This window comes from Oncorhynchus masou, chromosome 26, assembly GCF_036934945.1.
Source record: "Oncorhynchus masou masou isolate Uvic2021 chromosome 26, UVic_Omas_1.1, whole genome shotgun sequence".
NCBI lineage: Eukaryota > Metazoa > Chordata > Actinopteri > Salmoniformes > Salmonidae > Oncorhynchus > Oncorhynchus masou.
The window spans coordinates 4,251,128-4,270,872 of record NC_088237.1 but is presented as its reverse complement, the minus strand read 5'-3'; the positions used below and the strand labels follow the sequence as shown (position 1 = coordinate 4,270,872).

General features: G+C 45.0%; 1 protein-coding gene across 1 annotated transcript in view; it reads left to right on the top strand.

Annotated features, from left to right (window-relative positions):
* The window catches only part of cfap54 (cilia and flagella associated protein 54), a 126,473-nt gene that overhangs the window by 97,470 nt on the left and 9,258 nt on the right, over positions 1–19,745 (top strand). Inside the window, exons 48-65 of the mRNA XM_064938156.1 lie at positions 257–401; positions 1,904–2,100; positions 2,454–2,611; positions 2,718–2,847; positions 3,128–3,293; positions 7,204–7,364; positions 14,847–14,993; positions 15,271–15,397; positions 15,524–15,700; positions 15,828–15,936; positions 16,234–16,360; positions 16,479–16,580; positions 16,647–16,773; positions 17,038–17,190; positions 17,299–17,468; positions 17,593–17,718; positions 17,911–18,017; positions 18,335–18,497. Coding sequence (XP_064794228.1) covers positions 257–401; positions 1,904–2,100; positions 2,454–2,611; positions 2,718–2,847; positions 3,128–3,293; positions 7,204–7,364; positions 14,847–14,993; positions 15,271–15,397; positions 15,524–15,700; positions 15,828–15,936; positions 16,234–16,360; positions 16,479–16,580; positions 16,647–16,773; positions 17,038–17,190; positions 17,299–17,468; positions 17,593–17,718; positions 17,911–18,017; positions 18,335–18,497 — 2,592 coding nt within the window. The remainder of the gene's footprint in view (positions 1–256; positions 402–1,903; positions 2,101–2,453; positions 2,612–2,717; positions 2,848–3,127; positions 3,294–7,203; positions 7,365–14,846; positions 14,994–15,270; positions 15,398–15,523; positions 15,701–15,827; positions 15,937–16,233; positions 16,361–16,478; positions 16,581–16,646; positions 16,774–17,037; positions 17,191–17,298; positions 17,469–17,592; positions 17,719–17,910; positions 18,018–18,334; positions 18,498–19,745) is intronic.

Below are 19,745 nucleotides of genomic sequence, written 5' to 3'. Positions count from 1 at the left end.
GTATAGACCAGGGTCTGGCCCTGGAGTCATGTCTCCCTGGTACCATATAGAACAGAAACATTAACTCATGCTCTGGAATGCGGTATCACCCAAAGACATGGTAAATCTTCCAGAGGCCCATCCTTAGTAGAACACACACAGATGAGCGTTCTAACAACCCCTTGTTCTGTTGCATGAAACAACCATGTAATTACAGCATTATAACATAATCTTGCAATTTTGCTCTCCCAATTGTTTATCTGTATCCTATGTTCAGGCCCTGGAGGACTTAGTGAACCGTCGCCTGGGCACAGAAGCCAGTGTTCTGTATGGCTCCAGACTGAGCAGGCGTCTCACCCTGGCCAGAGTACAGCTCATACTGGCCCTCAGCTCCACCATACACTCCCTGCCTGAACCTCAAGGTAACAATATAGTACTCTAACAGATGTTTTTTCCTCCAGATTTATTTTTTTAACCTTCGTTTAAGCAGGGAGTGAAGTATGCTAAGACCACAGTCTCTTGAAGATTAGCCCTGCATGAACACATCAATAAACAACATTTACACTATACCTATCTATACAGTGAACAGAAATATAATTGCAACAATTTCTAAGATTTTACTGAGTTACAGTTCGTAGAAGGAAATCATACAATTTAAATAATTTAATTAGGCTCTACTCTCTGGATTTCATGCTGAAACATGAAGTGAGGGCGGCAGATGAATGGCATGGGCATCAGGATCTCATCACGGTATCTCTGTGCATTGAAATTGCCATCGATAAAATACAATTGTGTTCGTTGTCCGTAGTTTATGCCTGCTTATACCATAACCCCACCGCCACCATAGGGCACTCTTTTCACAAAGTTAACATCAGCAAACCGCTCGCCCACACAACGCTATACACGTTATCTGCTCGATACAGTTGAAACTGAGATTAATCTGTGGAGAGCACACTTCTCCAGTATGCCAGTGGCCATCAAAAGTGAGTATTTGCCCATTTAAGTCGGCTATGAAGCCAAACTGCAGTCAGGTCAAGACTCTGGTGAGGACGATGAGCACACAGCTGAGAGTTTCTGACAGTTTGTGCAGAAATTCTTCAGTTTTGCAAACCCACAGTTTCATCAGCTGTCCAGGTGGCTGGTCTCAGATGATCCCGCAGGTGAAGAAGCCGGATGAGGAGATCCTGGGCTGGCGTGGTTACACGTGGTCTGCGGTTGTGAGGCCAGTTGGACGAACAGCCAAATTCTCTAAAACAACATTGGAGACGGCTATAGTAGAGAAATTAACATTAAATTCTCTGGCAACAGCTCTGGTGGCCATTCCTGCAGTCAGCATGCCAATTGCACACTACCTCAAAAAGTGAGACATCTGTTGTATTGTTGTGTGCACATTTTAGTGTGGCCTTTTGTTGTCCCCAGCACAAGGTGCACCTGTGTAATGATCATGCTGTTTAATCAGCTTCTTGATATGCCACACCTGTCAGGTGGATGGATTATTTTAGCAAAGGAGAACTGTTCACTAACAGGGATTAAACAAATTTGTGCACAAAACCTGAGAAATTAGCTTTTTGTTTGGGTGGAAAATTTCAGGGACCTTTTAGTTCAGCTCATGAAACATGTTACCAACACTTTACATGTTGAGTTTATATTTTTGTTCAGTGTATATACAAATAAATGACAATACAATACAGATAAATCAAGAGTTCAGAAAATCATTCCACTTAACTCTTTCATCAGTATATTTTCATTAGAATGAACTTGTGGACATTTCCCCCCTAATGTTTGTTTGTGTATATCTTGTTCACATCCCACTGCTAGTCAGGGACATGAAGGAGATTCAAGACTTTTGACTAACAGTTCTGAACAGCTATGGCAGAGTGATGCACAGTAGGACTGTATAATATTGTTTGTTGATATTCTCCAGATATCTCAGATGGGGCGGTGCGTTGCAGTGTTGTGAGGAGGACATCCAGTACCCCAGGTATCCCCAACTCTCCCCCGGGAGAGAGGGATAGTGACAGTGACAAATCACACAGTGGCTCTCCTACCAGGAAGACCAGGGAGCCCAAAGGACTGCACATTGACCCCCAGAAAGACAAGCTCACCCTCAGCAAATTCAAGGTGTGTGTCTCTCTGTAGAGTGTACATTAGGTGAAATAGAAAGTCATTAGGTGACATTTGTTTAGCACTTTCACCTTTTTTGTATTCTTCCGAAGATGGATTAATTGAAGCATATATTTGCATCTCTGCCTTCTTGGATTTTTCCTTTTCATTATTTTAGAACCTTTTGCACTCTACATTAGGTGACATCCACCAAACCATCCACTAGTCATGTTTTTTAAAGTCATTTTTAAATGTTTACTCTTAAAAATGGCATATCTGATTGATTCAGCCTGAAGTCACTGTGGAAAAGAGCATCTGTTAAAATGCTAAAGTATAACTTGCATTTTCTTAACCTCTCTTCTCTCCTGTAGGCGTTACTGCTAAGAGAGGTGTGTCGTCTCCTGAGCCCCCAGCTGCAGCTCTGTCTTTCCTCTCAGCTCCACTCTGACCCTGAGGAACTGGAGCTGGCTATAGACACCTACCTGCTACTGTCTAACCTCTACCTGCAGCAAGGCAAAACCGCTTACAGGTGATGTAAAGGACTGTATCCTGTGTATAAATGTGTTTGTATTCATCCATACATTCCTCCATCCATCCACCCATCTATCAAAATTCTGTCTGTTTATTCTTTGCAGTGCTGACATGGCAGTGTCTGCTATGAGTCTGCTCCAGAACTCTCCCATCACTCTGAGGGGAAGCCCCTCCCCTGTCCACAGACCCCTCTCCTCCTCCCTCAGAAGACAGTCCAGACCTAAGAGTGAACAGGTACCTACAATCACCTTGTAATTACCTCTCTTAACTGTACCACAAAATGCTTTTTGCATAGCTAGAGTTTTCAGAATTGTCTTTTGACTAACAAAAAGAAAGTAATTTTATTTTGGTTTATGTCATGACTCAAAAGTGTGTGTGTGTGTGTGTGTGTGTGTGTGTGTGTGTGTGTGTGTGTGTGTGTGTGTGTGTGTGTGTGTGTGTGTGTGTGTGTGTGTGTGTGTGTGTGTGTGTGTGTGTGTGTGTGTGTGTGTGTGTGTGTGAATACCCTCCCCAGGGCGGTATGAGGGAGGCTGAGCACCATGCCCCCAGTCCACAGCCAGGTGACTGTCCCCAGGTAGTAGAGGCCAGAGAGAGGATGGAACGGGCTCTGTGGCTCCGCTGTAGACTGGCTGTGGTACGCAGTCTGGTCGCACACATCCCTGGCACTGCCATCTACCCAGGTACTTGTGTGTATGTGTTGATATTAACGCTTGTCCTCTTACACAGGGCAAGTTAAAAAAAGGCGAACATGCAGATTATAGATTTAAGTTGTCTGAATGGACAAGTGAAAAAAATCACGCAAAAATCGCAATATCAAATAATTAGGATACACCGATCAGAATTGGATCAAAGTGTCCTCCGGATGTGATGTGTTAATTATTGTGGGCATGCATTGACAGGCACAAGCGGTCTTTCAATCATGCAGTCGCGAGATTAGTTTTGAGATCAAAGCCAGCTTAGCTGCCTGTGTACATTTGTTGATATTCATTGCTAGTTATTGAGTTGTTTGTCCAGTTATAGCACATCTGTGGTCAGCAATGACAATCCTGGAAAAGTCATGGTGTACATCACCTTTTTTTTTTTTTTTTTTTTTTTAACCTTTATTTTACTAGGCAAGTCAGTTAAGAACAAATTCTTATTTAAAATGATGGCCTAGGAACAGTGGGTTAACTGCCAGTTCAGGGGCAGAACGACAGATTTTGTACCTTGTCAGCTCGGGGATTTGAACTTGCAACCTTTCGGTTACTAGTTCAATGCTAGTAACCTCTAGGCTACACTGCTCTAACCACTAGGCTACACTGCGTGTGTGTCAGTGGGTGTTGTCAGAGGAGAGAGAGAGCGAGAGACATTGTGCAGCAGGTAAAATTAAAATTATGATATAGCCTAGCCAATTCAAAACATATTGTGCAGGTTAACTATTTAGCGTGTAGCATGTATTAATGTCATTGTCTGATGTCGTAAAATAACTTTCCACCGGCACGCGTGTACAACCGCAAATGGCCAACACACAGTTGATACGGGTGTTGAAGTACAACCGCAAATGGCCAACACACAGTTGATACAGGTGTTCGAGTACAACCGCAAATGGCCAACACACAGTTGATACGGGTGTTCAAGTACAACCGCAAATGGCCAACACACAGTTGATACAGGTGTTCGAGTACAACCGCAAATGGCCAACACACAGTTGATACGGGTGTTCGAGTTCAACCGCAAATGGCCAACACACAGTTGATACGGGTGTTCGAGTTCAACCGCAAATGGCCAACACACAGTTGATACGGGTGTTCGAGTTCAACCGCAAATGGCCAACACACAGTTGATACGGGTGTTCAAGTACAACCGCAAATGGCCAACACACAGTTGATACGGGTGCTCAAGTACAACTGCAAATGGCCAACACACAGTTGATACGGGTGTTGAAGTACAACCGCAAATGGCAAGCACACAGTTGATATGGTTGCACAGTTGATGAAGCCAATGCTGCATACTCCGGTTTTAAAACCGTCTCTCAAGTGCTCAAAATTGTCTAGGATTCTCCTCCATTCAATACTGGCCATGTAATTCTGACAAAGCTAAAATAATATTATTAGAATAGCCTAATTGAGAAGTAGCCGAACTCCTATGCTGTCATCATCTCCCCTGAACACTGAATATTTTAGCCTTACAAATAGATCAATATCTTAGTTAGCTACCTCGCCCACTGTGACTATTTAATCCCTGATTCATTGAATGAGGGAATTATTTTATAAAAACAAAAGTATTTGGTTGTAATTGATAACTTTCCACCGGCACGCGTGTACAACCGCAAATGGCCAACACACAGTTGATACGTGTGTTGAAGTACAACCCCAAATGGCAAGCACACAGTTGATATGGTTGCACAGTTGATGAAGCCAATGCTGCATACTCCGGTTTTAAAACCGTCTCTCAAGTGCCCAAAATTGTCTAGGATTCTCCTCCATTCAATACTGGCCATGTAATTCTGACAAAGCTAAAATAATATTATTAGAATAGCCTAATTGAGAAGTAGCCGAACTCCTATGCTGTCATCATCTCCCCTGAACACTGAATATTTTAGCCTTACAAATAGATCAATATCTTAGTTAGCTACCTCGCCCACTGTGGCCATTTAATCCCTGATTCATTGAATGAGGGAATTATTTTATAAAAACAAAAGTATTTGGTTGTAATTGTAATGTTGCAGGGTGGCCAACCATCCTCTAGGAGAGATACTGGGTGTGCAGGCTTTTGCTCCAGTCCTGCTCAAACACACCACATTGTAAAAAATGAGCTGCTCAACAGCACCTTGATAAGCTGACGGGTGTGTTTGAGCAGGGTTGGGTTAAAAGGTTGGACACCCAGTAGCTCTTCAGATGGAGAGTTGACGACCACACGTGTTTGATACAGTAACCTATTACTGTAGTATTTAACTTTGTGGGGAGTGTCTTTCTCAGGGCCACAACGGCAGGAGATATATTACATATTACCAGGGACCAGCAGCCTTCCATTATCAATGCCAGTGATAATAATGAATGCTATTTTGTGAAGTGGTTTCTTGCATCATACAACACCTTTTTGGTCCATTGGTGTTAGACCATTTTTTTGGGCGGGACAATTGACTTGAGCTTTCAGGCAAGAAAAAAATCAGTCCTACTTGTCCAAAAGACAAGTGGCTAAAAAAGTGAATGTCAAGCCCTGCACCTCATATTGACTTTACACTCCAACTCTTTATTTTATTCTATTGTTGCTCTGTATGTGTATGGTACATTTCCCCCTAAATACAATGCATTCGGAAAGTATTCAGATCCCTTCACCTTTTCCACATTTTGTTACATTACAGCTTTATTCTAAAGTGGATTACATAATGTTTCCCCCTCATCAACCTTTACACAATACCCCATAATTACAAAGCAAAAACGAATGTTTACATTAAAACTATAAAAAACATATTTACGTAAGTATTCAGACCATTTGCTATGAGTCTAGAAATTGAGCTCAGGTGCATCCTGTTTCCATTGATCATCCTTGAGATGTTTCTACAACTTGATTGGAGTCCATCTGTAGTAAATTTAATTGATTGGACATGATTTGGAAAGGCACACACCTGTCTATATAAGGTCCCACAGTTGACAGTGCAGAGCAAAAACCAAGCCATGAGGTCAAAGGAATTGTCCGTAGAGCTCAGAGACAGGATTGTGTCGAGGCACAGATCTGGGGAAGGGTACCAAAACATTTATGCAGCATTGAAGGTCCAGAAGAACACTGTGGCCTCCATCATTCTTAAATGGAAGAAGTTTGGAACCACCAAGACTCTTCGTAGAGCTGGCCGCCGGGCCAAACTGAGCAATTGGGGAGAAGGGCCTTGGTCAGGGAGGTGACCAAGAACCCAAGTTCCTCTGTGGAGAACCTTCCAGAAGGTCAACCAACGCTGCAGCACTTCACCAATCAGGCCTTTATGGTAGCGTGACCAGATGGAAGTCACTCCTCAGTAAAAGGCACATGACAACCCACTTGGTGTTTGCCAAAAGGACCCTAAAGGACTCAGACCATGAGAAACAATTTTCTCTGGTCTGATGAAACCAAGTGTGAACTCTTTGGCCTGAATGGCAAGCGTCACTTCTTGAGGAAACTTGGCACCATCCCTACAGTGAAGCATGGTGGTGCAGCGACGCTCCTCATCCAACCTGACAGAGCTTGAGAGGATCAACAGCGGAGAATGGGAGAAACTCCCCAAATACAGGTGTGTCAAGCTTGTAGCGTCATACCCAAGAAGACTCAAGGCTGTAATCACTGCCAAAGGTGCTTCAACAAAGTACTGAGTAAAGGGTCTGAATTACATTCAGTCTTGTATTTTTATACATTTGCAAACATTTCTACAAACCAGTTTTTGCTTTGTTATTATGGGTTATTGTGTAAAGGTTGATGGGGGGGGGGGGGAATGACGTAACAAAATGTGGGAAAAGTCTGGGGTCTGAAAACTTTCCGAATGCTTATATGTATCTTAAAAAAGGCGGGACAAGTTACATTTAGGTATGTGCGTGTCTTACACTATCCTGTGTGTGTATGTGTGTGTGTGCGTGCGCGTAGGTATGGACAGCAGTGTGGAGGCCACCAAGCTGTTGAAGGAGGGTCTACAGGAGGCTGAGGTGTGGGGAGACCCAGACACCAGAGCCCTGTTTCTCCTCCAAGGGGCTAGATTGGACACACACAGAGGACTGCCCCGCGAGAACAGCACCTCACTGCTACAGGTAGCTAACACACACACACACACACGTGAGTACCTTACTGCTACAGGTCAGATACAAAAACACACTCTCACATTACAATAGTGCTGTCACGATACCAGAATTGGACTAGGTAATACCAGGTTTAGTCTCACGATACTCAATGCCAAAATGATACTCAATAGCACAGCAAAAAAAGAGGATAATTTATTTTGTAGAAATATCCATATTTACAATGAGCGTATTATTCAACTGTATGTGCGATAGTTGAATTCCTTTGTCTGTTCATCTCCTGCTCTTTCTCCCTCCCTCCCCTTTTATTGTCTAACAAGCCGTCATATCGGGTTAGTCCAATAGGGACGTATCATTGTCTAACAAGCCGTCATATCGGGTTAGTCCAATAGGGACGTATCATTGTCTAACAAGCCATCATATTGGGTTAGTCCAGTAGTGACGTATCATTGTCGAACAAGCCGTCATATCGGGTACGTCCAGTAGGGACGTATCATTGTCTAACAAGCCGTCATATCGGGTTAGTCCAATAGGGACGTATCATTGCATTGTTGTGAAGAAGGCTTCAGGGCGCCCAAGAAAGTCCAGCAAGCACCAGGACCGTCTCCTAAAGTTGATTCAGCTGCGGGATCGGGGCACCACCAGTAAAGAGCTTGCTCAGGAATAGCAGCAGGCAAGTGTGAGTGCACGCACAGTGAGGTGAAGAATTTTGGAGGATCGCCTGGTGTCAAGAAGGGCAGCAAAGAAGCCACTTCTCTACAGGAAAAACATCAGGGACAGACTGATATTCTGCAAAAGGTACAGTGATTGGACTGCTGAGGACTGGGGTGAAGTCATTTTCTCTGATGAATCCCCTTTCCGATTGTTTGGGGCATCCGGAAAAAAGCTTGTCCGGAGAAGACTAGGTGCGCGCTACCATCAGTCCTGTGTCATGCCAACAGTAAAGCATCATGAGACCATTCATGTGTGGGGTTGTTTTTCAGCCAAGGGAGTGGGCTCACTCACAATTTTGCAGAAGAACACAGCCATGAATAAAGAATGGTACCAACACATCCTCCGAGAGCAACTTCTCCCAACCAACAGTTTGGTGATGAACAATGCCTTTTCCAGCATGATGGAGCACCTTGCCATAAGGCAAAAGTGATAACTAAGTGGCTCGGGGAACAAAACATCGATATTTTGGGTCTATGGCCAGGAAACTCCCCAGACCTTAATCCCTTTGAGAACTTGTGGTCAATCCTCAAGAGGCGGGTGGACAAACAAAAACCCACAAATTCGGACAAACTCCCAAGCATTGATTATGCAAGAATGGGCTGCCATCAGTCAGGACGTGGTCCAGAAGTTAATTGACAACATGCCAGGGCAGATTGCAGAGGTCTTGAAAAAGAAGGCTCAACACTGCAAATATTGACTCTTTGCATCAACTTCATGTAATTGTCAATAAAAGCCTTTGACACTTATGAAATGCTTGTAATTATACTTCACTATTCCATAGTAACATCTGACAAAAATATCTAAAGACACTTAATCAGAAAACTTTGTGAAAATTAATATTTGTATTTAAACGGCTGTTAAAAAATGAGGACCAATGTGTAACGTGTTGTGTGTACATTTTCTTTATTAAATCAAAATGACGCCGAACAAAACAATAAACACTACAAAAACAAACCAAGAAGCTCAACGGCTATTTGCCCTAAACAACAGTCAACTTCCCACAAACACAGGTGGGAAAAAGGGTACCTAAGCATGGTTCCCAATCAGAGACAACAATAGACAGCTATCCCTGATTGAGAACCATCCTTGGCCAAAACATAGAAATAGAAAATCATAGAAACACAAAACATAGAATGCCCACCCCAACTCACGCCCTGACCAAACCAAAACGGAGACATAAAAAGGATCTCTAAGGTCAGGGCGTGACATTGTGTCATTCTCAAAACTTTTGGCCACGACTGTACTGTGTGTGTTTATGTATTTCTGTGTGATTATTTAGTTAGTAAATAAATAAATAATCCAATTTGTGTATTGCTGATTCATCATGGAGACTAGGGTTTGTGCAGATTTCTAGGATACTACGATGAGGTAATAATGATAATGAATGGAAGTCAATGATGTTCAAAATTAGATTGATGAGGTAATAATGATAATTCATGGATGGAAGTCAACAACGTTCAGAATGAGACTGATGAGGTAAATTATAATTAATGGATGGAAGTCAATGATGTTCAGAATGAGACTGATGAGGTGATATTGATAATTAATGGATGGAAGTCAATGATGTTCAGAATGAGACTGATGAGGTAATAATGATTAAAAATGGATGACTAAAATGATAACGATATATTTATATCTGTAGAGTTAATTTGGGAAACGGTAACTAATTAAACAAACTTTTTCCGTGGTGCCCCAAGATTGCTAATGAGTTTATTGTTACATGAGTAATTTAATCGCGCAATAATTTTATGTGGTATGTAATTATTTGATACAATAATCGTCATTGCATTAATGGTGCTAACGTCACAACACCATCCTCCTTGACAACATACCAACAGTTTGAGCTACCCAAAAGGTACCAATTGGATGGCTCTATCCTCAACATTTCAAGCTAGCTTGTGGAGCAGGTTAGTTTTAAAGGTTTGGTTCCCATTGAAGCTGAAAGGTACATTCTTAATTAACTCTGTTACGTTTGTATGTGATCATGTATTAGTATATGTCTGTCATTCCTCTCGTGAACCCCCTGCTCTCAGCACAACTCATTAATGTCGACTCTCTATCTTAGAACATGGTACTGTAATTGTACTGCTTAGTTTTGCATTCATCATTCTTCAGTGAGACAAGGTGGTGGTACTGGGGGGTTGTCCTCGGTCTCATTCATGAGAAGGAGAGAAAATTGACATGGTCTTATCTGTAAGGCATACCAGTATAAATACAGGTATTCTGGTTGGAAATGGGGTGCTTGTAGATGCAAATAATACATTACTAGGGGAGGCTGCTCCCATGTACATGGAAAGGAACCCATAGGTGGAGTTGACTCTGTACATCTTCGAATTGAACATCTCACTGGCATCCCAGCCATTAGACTAACACCAGGCATTAGACTAACAAAGTTATACAAGGGAATGGGGGTTAGTGTGTGTGTGTCTGTGTGTGTGTGTGTCTCTGTGTGTGTGTGTCTCTGTGTGTGTGTGTCTCTGTGTGTGTGTGTCTCTGTGTATGTGTGTCTCTGTGTATGTGTGTCTCTGTGTATGTGTGTCTCTGTGTATGTGTGTCTCTGTGTGTCTCTGTCTGTAGGCTGGAAGCAACAAAATGGAGTCGTGGTCAGTTTTTCCGAAAGGAGGGCGGGGGATATGCGTCGCGGAAGTTAGAATAACAATTATCCAGGGTTTTACCAGCCCTGGTTGCGCAATCGATATACTGATAGAATTTAGGGAGTCTTGTTTTTAGATTAGCCTTGTTAAAATACCCAGCTACAATGAATGCAGCCTCAGGATATGTGGTTTCCAGTTTACATAGAGTCAAATAAAGTTTGTTCAGGGCCATCGATGTGTCTGCTTGGGTCGACATTTGATTGTGAGGAATTCTAAGTCAGGTGAACAGAAGGACTTGAGTTCCTGTGTGTTGTTATGATCACACCACGTCTCATTAATCATAAGGCATATCCCCCCGCCCCTCTTCTTACCAGAAAGATGCTTGTTTCTGTCGGCGCGATGCGGGAAGAAACCAGCTGGCTGCACCGACTCCAATAGAGTCTCTCGAGTGAGCCATGTTTCCGTGAAGCAAAGAACGTTACAGTCTCTGATGTCTCTCTGGAATGATACCCTTGCTCGGATTTCTTCAACCTTGTTGTCAAGTGACTGGACATTGGCGAGTAGTATGCTAGGGAGCGGTGTGCGATGTGCCCGTCCCGGAAGCCTGACCAGAAGACCGCTTTCTTTGCCCCTTTTACGGCGTCGTTGTTTTGGGTCGCCAGCTGGTATCCGATCCGTTGTCCTGGGTGGAAGACAGAACACAGGATCCGCTTCAGGAAAGTCGTAATGATGGTGAGATGATGTTGCTCTTATATTCAGTAGTTCATCCCGACTGTATGTAATGGAACCTAAGATCACCTGGGGTAACAATGTAATAAATACACACGTAAAAAAAATAGGAATGCGAAGCGAGGCGGCCATCTCTGTCGGCGCCGGAAGTCAGAGGTAGGGTGAATACGGAGGATACGGGGTGACACAAGACGGACAGCAGTGGAACTCAGAACTCTGGAGATGGGAAAAGGACCAATGAACTGGGGAGACAGCTTGTGGGACTCTACCCGAAGGGGCAGATCCCAAGTGGAAAGCCATACCCTCTGCCCAATGCGGTAGCGGGGAGCTGGGGTCCGGCGACGGTCCGCTTGTCGACGATATCTGGAGTTGGTCTTGAGAATAGCTGCCCTGCCTCTTCTCCAGGTACATCGACAGCGGTGGACAAACATCTGGGCCGAAGGTACGCTGACCTCCTGCTCTTGTTCAGGGAAGAGTGGAGGCTGACACCCCATGGAGCACTCGAAAGGAGTGAGTCCCATGGCAGGACCAGTTGACGGCTCCACGAAGTGGGGTTGGTTGAGACCAGGCACCTTAAGGTGGTCTCCAGGTCTTGGTTTGCTCGCTCCGACTGACTGTTAGTTTGGGGATGAAATCCGGATGACAGGCTGGCCGACGACCCAATAAGGGTGCAGAATGCCTTCTGAGACGAGAATCCCGATCGGAGACCATGTCTACCGGGAGTCCATGGATCCGGAAGACATGCTGCACCATACGCTGGGCCATCTCCTTGACAGAATGTAGTTTGGGGAGAGGGATGAAATGGGTGGCCTTGGAGAACCAGTCGACTCCCGTTAGAATGACAGTGTTGCCATCAAACGGAGGGAGCCCAGTGACAAAGTCCAGAGATATATGAGACCAGGGACGATGAGGAACCGGTAGTGGCTGCAGGAGGCCAGAAGGAGATTGCTGTCTTGTTTTGAGCACATACAGTGCATGTGGTGACAAAGACAGAGAAGTCAGGGACCATTGTGGGCCACCAAAAACGTTGTCGAAGGAAGGCTAGTGTACGATGGGACCCTGGATGACAGGACAGCCTGGAGGAATGAGCACATTCCAGAACCCGGGACGGACTGGGTTCAGAACAAACAGCCGGTTAGCCAGGTCCCCTTCAGGTCCAGGCTGGGAGCGTTCCGCCTCGCAAACCAGGTTCTCAATACCCCAATCCACAGTGGCAGTAAGGCAAGAGGTAGGGAGAATGGTTTTTAGACCCTGGACCGTAGATTAGCGTATACACTAGTAAAAAAAATGGTAAAGTTGAATCTGGTAAACAGGAGGGCCCACCGGGCCTGCCTTGAGTTGAGGCGCTTGGCTGAACGGAGCTATTCCAAGTTTTTATGGTTGGTCCAGACCAGGAATGGCAGTTCTGCTCCTTCCAGCCAGTGCCTCCACTCCTCCAACACCATCTTCACCACCAGGAGTTCTCAGTTGCCAACATCGTTGTTCATCTCAGCAGGATTGAGACGATGGAACAGGAAAGCACAGGGCAGATCGCTGGGACAGGATGATCCCCACTCCAACATCCAAAGCATCCACAACATCCAAAGCATCCACTTCCACCACAAATTGATGCGAGGGGTCCGGATGGATGAGGATGGGTGCTGTTGTGAACCGATGCTTCAAGTCCACAAAGGCTTTGTCAACAGCTGGAGACCATTTGAACAGTACCTTGGGGGAGGTGAGTGCTGAGAGAGGGGCCGCCAGAGTGCCTTAATCTCGATTGAAACGGCGGTAGAAGTTTTGACGTAAGTCAAGCAGTTTGCTGGCCGCCGTTCTCCCGGATACCGGAGACGCAGAAACTTTTCTCACCTCTGCCATGAATTCCTCCAAATGACCGCAAATGGCAGATTGTTGTTCCCAAACTGCCGTAGCCCAGGAGAGCGCCCTTCCCGACATTAGCCTAATTATATACGCCATCTTCGAACGGTCTGAAGAAAACTAAGAAGGCTGTAGCTCAAAAATAAGCGAGCACTGACAAAGAAAACCCCAGCAGGTACCAGGATTCCCTGAATATCAGGATCCCCCGAATATCTTTCTGGAGGAGGTAAGCAGGGTTCACAGGGAGTCGAGATAGGGTAAAAATTACTGAGTGATTGGGGTTTTTCAGATGTGGCAGACAGTCTGAGCTAACTCCCTGATTTTCTCAATAATAACCCATGATCGTGGCGTTCCGTCAAGGAAATGAGCCCTTTCGAAAGGCCATGTAGCAACTCCTGATGTCTCCTAATGGTGGCTCCCTGTCTCCCAATGTTGGCTCCCTACAACTAACTATTAACAGCTCATAAGTACCATAAGCCTCTTAATATTTGAGAATCAAATATAATTAAATTATTCCATAGCAATGCAGAGACTCACAAGCTGGCTATAGCTATGGATAAAAATGCATGATTTAAGCATCTATTCACATGGTAATGGAGTCAGATTGATAAATGTAGTTTATTATTCAACATAAGTTCTACACATTACATTACCCCATTGGGCTAATCATTACCTAGATACCAAACTCAAAAAGTATCTTGTTACCAGTTAACGTATTGATGACTTTAATGTCCCCAAAAACTTGCAACAGTGAATATAAAGTAGGCCTATCTGTTACAATTGACCTGTGTTACATTTAGCACCTGTCTCCCCTATGCAGTCATGTCGAATTGCGGGTCGCTAATGCGACAAACTATGCTGATACAGTTTAGGCTCATTTTTTGGAGTTGAGAAATACATGAGATAGCAATGGAAAGCTGCAATCCCCTGACTTTTTAACAAAAGCCATCAAAACTGCAGTCAAAGCACAACATTTTCTTATCAGAATGCATGGCTCTCTCCCTGTTTCACTCGCAACTTGATTGCGCCTCAATAGGAATTTTTATTTTTCGCATGGAACGCACAACGACTAGGTACATAGTTAAACTATTCTACTATGGGGTTGTCTGATTTTGCTGTTCGTTACTCGTTTTGTTGGCAGAGGCCCGATAACTCTCCCTGTCTTCTCTCGCACTCCTTGCTTTTCAAAAGTGTCTCGCACTCTGTCAGCTGACTTACCATTGTCTACTATAGGAAACCTAGCCTACTACTACGAACATTCAGTAGTAAGCTTGAGAAAATTCGGACCAATTACTAGACAGACGTCATCCTCTCAATCACTATACGACGAGAGACACGATAGAAGTACCGAAATTAATTAACAAAAATGTTAGTACTGAACCGTTTTTCATGTTGTAGTATCAGAAGCTTTGGTATACCGTGCAACACTACATTACAATTGATCAAGTCTGTATAATATTGGTTAGTCTGTGTAATAATCGTTCTATAATTCCATACCGACCACTCAATCACTTACAGTACATATTTATACACATTCTTTACTAGTGTATACGCTAATCTACACATACAAGTAGACTTATGAATGTGTTGTGTACTATAGGAGGCAGTGAGTCTTCTGTCGGGTCACTCTTGTCTGCCTCCTGGCTCCAGTGTAACGTTGGCCCAGGCCACTCTACTGCTCAGTGATCTGAGAGGGACAGGCAGCCAGGCCCTACACCTGCTCACACAGAAACTACTACAGCAACAGGTCTGTCAGACATAGTCCCTCCAACATCTCTTTCTCCTCTCATGACTCCAACCACAGTCTTATTTTCTTACCTCTCCTGTCTCTTTTTTTCTGTACCACAACAGGCTAGATTCAAAGTATGGTTAACTCAGAAAAATTACAAATAAGTCCTCATCTCTCCTCTCCACCACTCTTGTTCATTATTCCTTTACATTGTCCCCCGATTAACTTACCTTACAGCCTGTATTACAGTCGGAACACTGATTTGTCTTAATGTGTGTGCATTGTCTCTTCTCAGCTGTGTGTGTTGGGGGAGAGTGTGTCATTGGGAGAGAGTGGCAGAGTAATCCTCCCTCCAGCCCCTGGTCTCTCTAACATCTACCTCCCACATCTCCCACTACTGGCCAAGGCCACCATGCGCCTGGGTATGATTCATACTGTACCATGGTTCTCAAAAGTCTCCACCCAGTAATGCACATAGGTCCACATACAGGTAGGTTACCTATCTTATGAACAACCACTTAATCAGTCTCTCTATCTGTTCTGAACAGGTCACTGCTTGGCTGTACAGGCCATGACCAGCGCCCCTTCCTCCAGTCTGTCTACCCCCAGCCCCTCCAGCCATCCCTGGGTGTGTGCTCAGGAGGTGCTGCAGTCAGCCCTGCTCGTTTCCCAGGCATGCGCTACCAGAGACAGACAGCTGGAGGCTGATATCCTCTACTGCAAGGGTAAAACATTTATTTCCAACCTTATTCAATCATGAGATTAAATATGTATGTGTGCATCTACTCATTGAATGTCAGAGTGACCTTGTTAGTTTGATTATTTTTGGTGTGTGTGTGTGTTTGTGTCCAGGGATGGTGGAGCGCTGTCTGATGTCTCTCGGTGACTTCCAGCCTCAGACAGTTGCGCTGACACTACTGGAGAGCATCAATATCTCTCTGTCCCAGAGTCACAATCTACAGTAAGTCGCCTACAGTAGTGTGAATGATCGTCTTTGAGGGTAGTGTACGGACCTCCTCAAACACCAGTGTGCTTGTGTGTGCTTGTGTGTGCGTGTGTGTGTGTGTGTGTGTGTGTGTGTGTGTGTGTGTGTGTGTGTGTGTGTGGGGGTGGGGGTGGGTGTGTGTGTGTGTGTGTGTGTGTGTGTGTGTGTGTGTGTGTGTGTGTGTGTGTGTGTGTGTGTGTGTGTGTGTGTGTGTGTGTGTGTGTGTGTGTGTGTGTGTGTGTGTTTGCGTGCATGCGTGTGTGTGTCTGTCAGGCTGATCCGTAAGTGTTATCTGGAGATGGGGTTAGTGTACTTGCACCAGTGGGAGCAGAGCATCCCAGCACCTCAGGACCAGCAGAACCCCGTCCCACCTTCACCACCTAAAAATGCCATACTGAAGGTACCTGTCTGTGTCATGAGACATTCAATTGTGGTTCCGCGGGGCAGTATTTTTTTCTGGAGAGGACTGTGTGTGTGGGTGTACGACTGCATCATGGCGTGTATTTGTCTTGTCTCAGCCTCCAGGTTGGAAGCGTGTCAGGACAACTCTGAACAGAGGACTGACTCCAGGGGAGGCCTACTTATTGCTCTACTGGGTCTCTGTCCGAGCTGCTACTAAGGTAAATAGACTGAACACACACACACACACGCACACACACACTTATAATGTTGTGTGTGTTCCTCAGGCGTCTGAAGCCATGTCCACATGTAGCCAGCTGTGTGGTAGTACCGGAGCTAAAGGAGGACACCTGCCTCTCATCTCCCTCAAGCTCCTGCCTGACTTTGCCTCCAACGACCTGCTCAACCCCTGTGGTAAACAAACATCCCCCACTACAACCATTCTGTCCTTTAGCCAGGGCTACATCTGGTCTTACAATAACAGCCATTATAAAAGTTGCTACAGTAGTGTGATTTGTGCCCATGTTCGTGTTAGATTGTGATCTACATTGTTAGCGGTACTGTAATGTTCTCTCCTCTTTATGAGGAAAGGAGATATCATGTCTTTTCTTTATGGAAATCGTAACAGTGCTGGTTACCATATTTGTAATATCTGTTTGTGTGTTGTGTGACTACCAGGAGGGATAGATGTGATGGTGAGGACTGTCTCCAGCTCATCTCCAGAGCTTGATCCAGGGCTGAGCAGCAGGAAACGCTCCCAGCTCACATGGGTCCACCTGTCCCGCTACTACAAACACCTGTTCAACCTGCAGCACATCGCCATGCGCCCAGGTACACTACCCTGGTGTCACAGTAAATAATTTTGTTACCTGACGTTCAGAGATGTTCATCTGCGTGTGTGTATGTGTGCATGCTTGCCTACGTGGGTGTGTGTTCCAGTGGTGCCCCAGTGTGTGGAGGGCCTGGTGTCCCAGTCAGAAGACAGTAGTCTGGCGCTGAGGTTGGTTCAGCTCCAGACCTTCTTCTGTTCCCACATGGTGGGCTACAGAGAGTCCTGCTGCGCCCCTGAACCCCCCACTGAAATCATCATGCAGCCACAGATTATACAGGTACACACACTAATAGGCACTATGGGCTGAATCCTGAAGAGATGCATGCATATACTGTACCATGGCTTGTATTGGGATGTTTATTCAAGTGTATGTTGATGTTGTTTGTGTGTTTGTGTTAAAGATGTGTCCTACAGTGAGAGGCACTATGGGAGCTCAGATGTACCCCTGGTCCTTTGCTGACAGGAAGCAGTTGTGTATACAGTGGCACCGGCCTGCTCTCAGCCACACCCAAGAAGACACGGATACGGTACAATACACAACACACACACACACTCTTCATCCAACCACACACACTCATCAACCATAAAAGGAGCTAGCCTGGTCTCAGATCTGTTTTGTGCTATCTTACCAACTCCTTGTCATGTCAAACAGGTTGGTAACCACTGCCTTACAGGGTTGACTTTGACAGTGTTTCTCCTTTTGTCTCTGTGTTCGTCAGGTCATGCTGCTGTTTGGGCTGAACAAAGTGCCACTCTCGGCCATGAGGGCCACAGCCTGCACTGTCATAGAGCTGCAGTGTGGACAGAAACTCGTCAGCATGGCAAAGTAGGTAGCTGCTTTCCATGTACAGCAGCCTAGGTGCTAGGGGCGAGATGGAGCTATCACCATATTGTAGCGTCTAACGAGTGGCTAATATGGTTCGTTTAGGAGCCGGAAGTCGATATGGACCTGGCCACATCTGTATCCATTCCCTCTGTAATAATTCTTACTGTATCTCTTCCAGAATCTCTCCCTAAACCCTTTTGTCTTATCTACTTTAGTTGAATTCACCAACCGTATTTAACTAAATGAAATGAATGTTGGTAACTAAATGTAATGTAACCTCTGTGACCACCAGCACCACCCCATGTGTTCTCCTCTAGACTGTGTGCAGTCCATGCTCAGCTGGCCTCAGCCTGTGTTGGGGGTAACGTCTCCTCTCCGCCTGCTGCCAGTAGTGCCCCCTCCTCCCCCAGCCCCAAGATGGAGAGACAACGCCGCACCAAGATCCCAGACAAGGCTGCTACCTCCAGCCCTCACATACAGGTCTGTGTGCTACTGGTAACGGCTCTGACAGGCCTTATAGTCCAAATTCATACATGTTAACAGTGATGGAAAAAACACTCAAATGTCAGATATCTTACTACCCTGAACAAAACTGCCATAAATTCATTACGCCCTAATCTCTGGATTTCACATGACTGGGAATACAGATATGCAATCTGTATGCAACCTTAAAGAAGATTCAGGGGCTTGGATCAGAAAACCAGTAAGTATCTGATGTTACCACCATTTGCGTCAGGCAGCACGACACATCTCCTTCACATAGAGTTGATCAGGCTGTTGATTGTGGTCTGTGGAATGTCCTCTTCAATTGGCTGTGCAAACTTGCTGGATATTGGCGGGAACTGGAATACGCTGTCGTACAGATCGATACAGAATATCCCAAACATGCTCAATAGTTTAGATGTATGATGAGTATGCAGGCCAGGGAAGAACTGAAGACATTTTCAGCTTCCAGGAATTGTGTACAGATCCTTGCGACATGGGGCCGTGCATTATCATGCTGAAACATGGGGTGATGAATGGCACGACAATGGTCCTCAGGATCTCGTCACGGTACAGTGGGGCAAAAAAGTATTTAGTCAGCCACCAATTGTGCAAGTTCTCCCACTTAAAAAGATGAGAGAGGCCTGTAATGTTCATCATAGGTACACTTCAACTATGACAGACAAAATTAGAAAAGAAAATCCAGAAAATCACATTGTAGGATTTTTAATACATTTATTTGCAAATTATGGTGGAAAATAAGTATATCCCCCCCTCCCACCATGGGGCACTCTAATCAACATTGATCACACGATCATCTGCCCAGTACAGTTGAAACCGAGATTCATACACGAAGAGCACACTTCTCCAGTGTGCCAGTGGCCATTGAAGGTGGGCATTTGCCCACTGAAGCCGTCTTCGACACCGAACTGCAGTCAGGTCAAGACCCTGGTGAGGACGACGAGCACGTAGATGAGCTTTCGTGAGACGTTTTTTGACACTCTGTGCAGAATTTTTTCAGTTGTGCAAACCCACAGTTTCATCAGCTGTCTGGGTGGCTGGTCTAAGACGACCGGATGTGGAGGTCCTGGGCTGGTGTGGTTACACGTGGTCTGCAGTTGTGAGGCCGGTTGGATGTACTGCCAAATTATATAAAACAACATTGGAGGCTGTAGAGGAATGAACTTTCAATTCTCTGCCAACAGCTCTGGTGGACATTCCTGCAGTCAGCATGCCAATTGCACG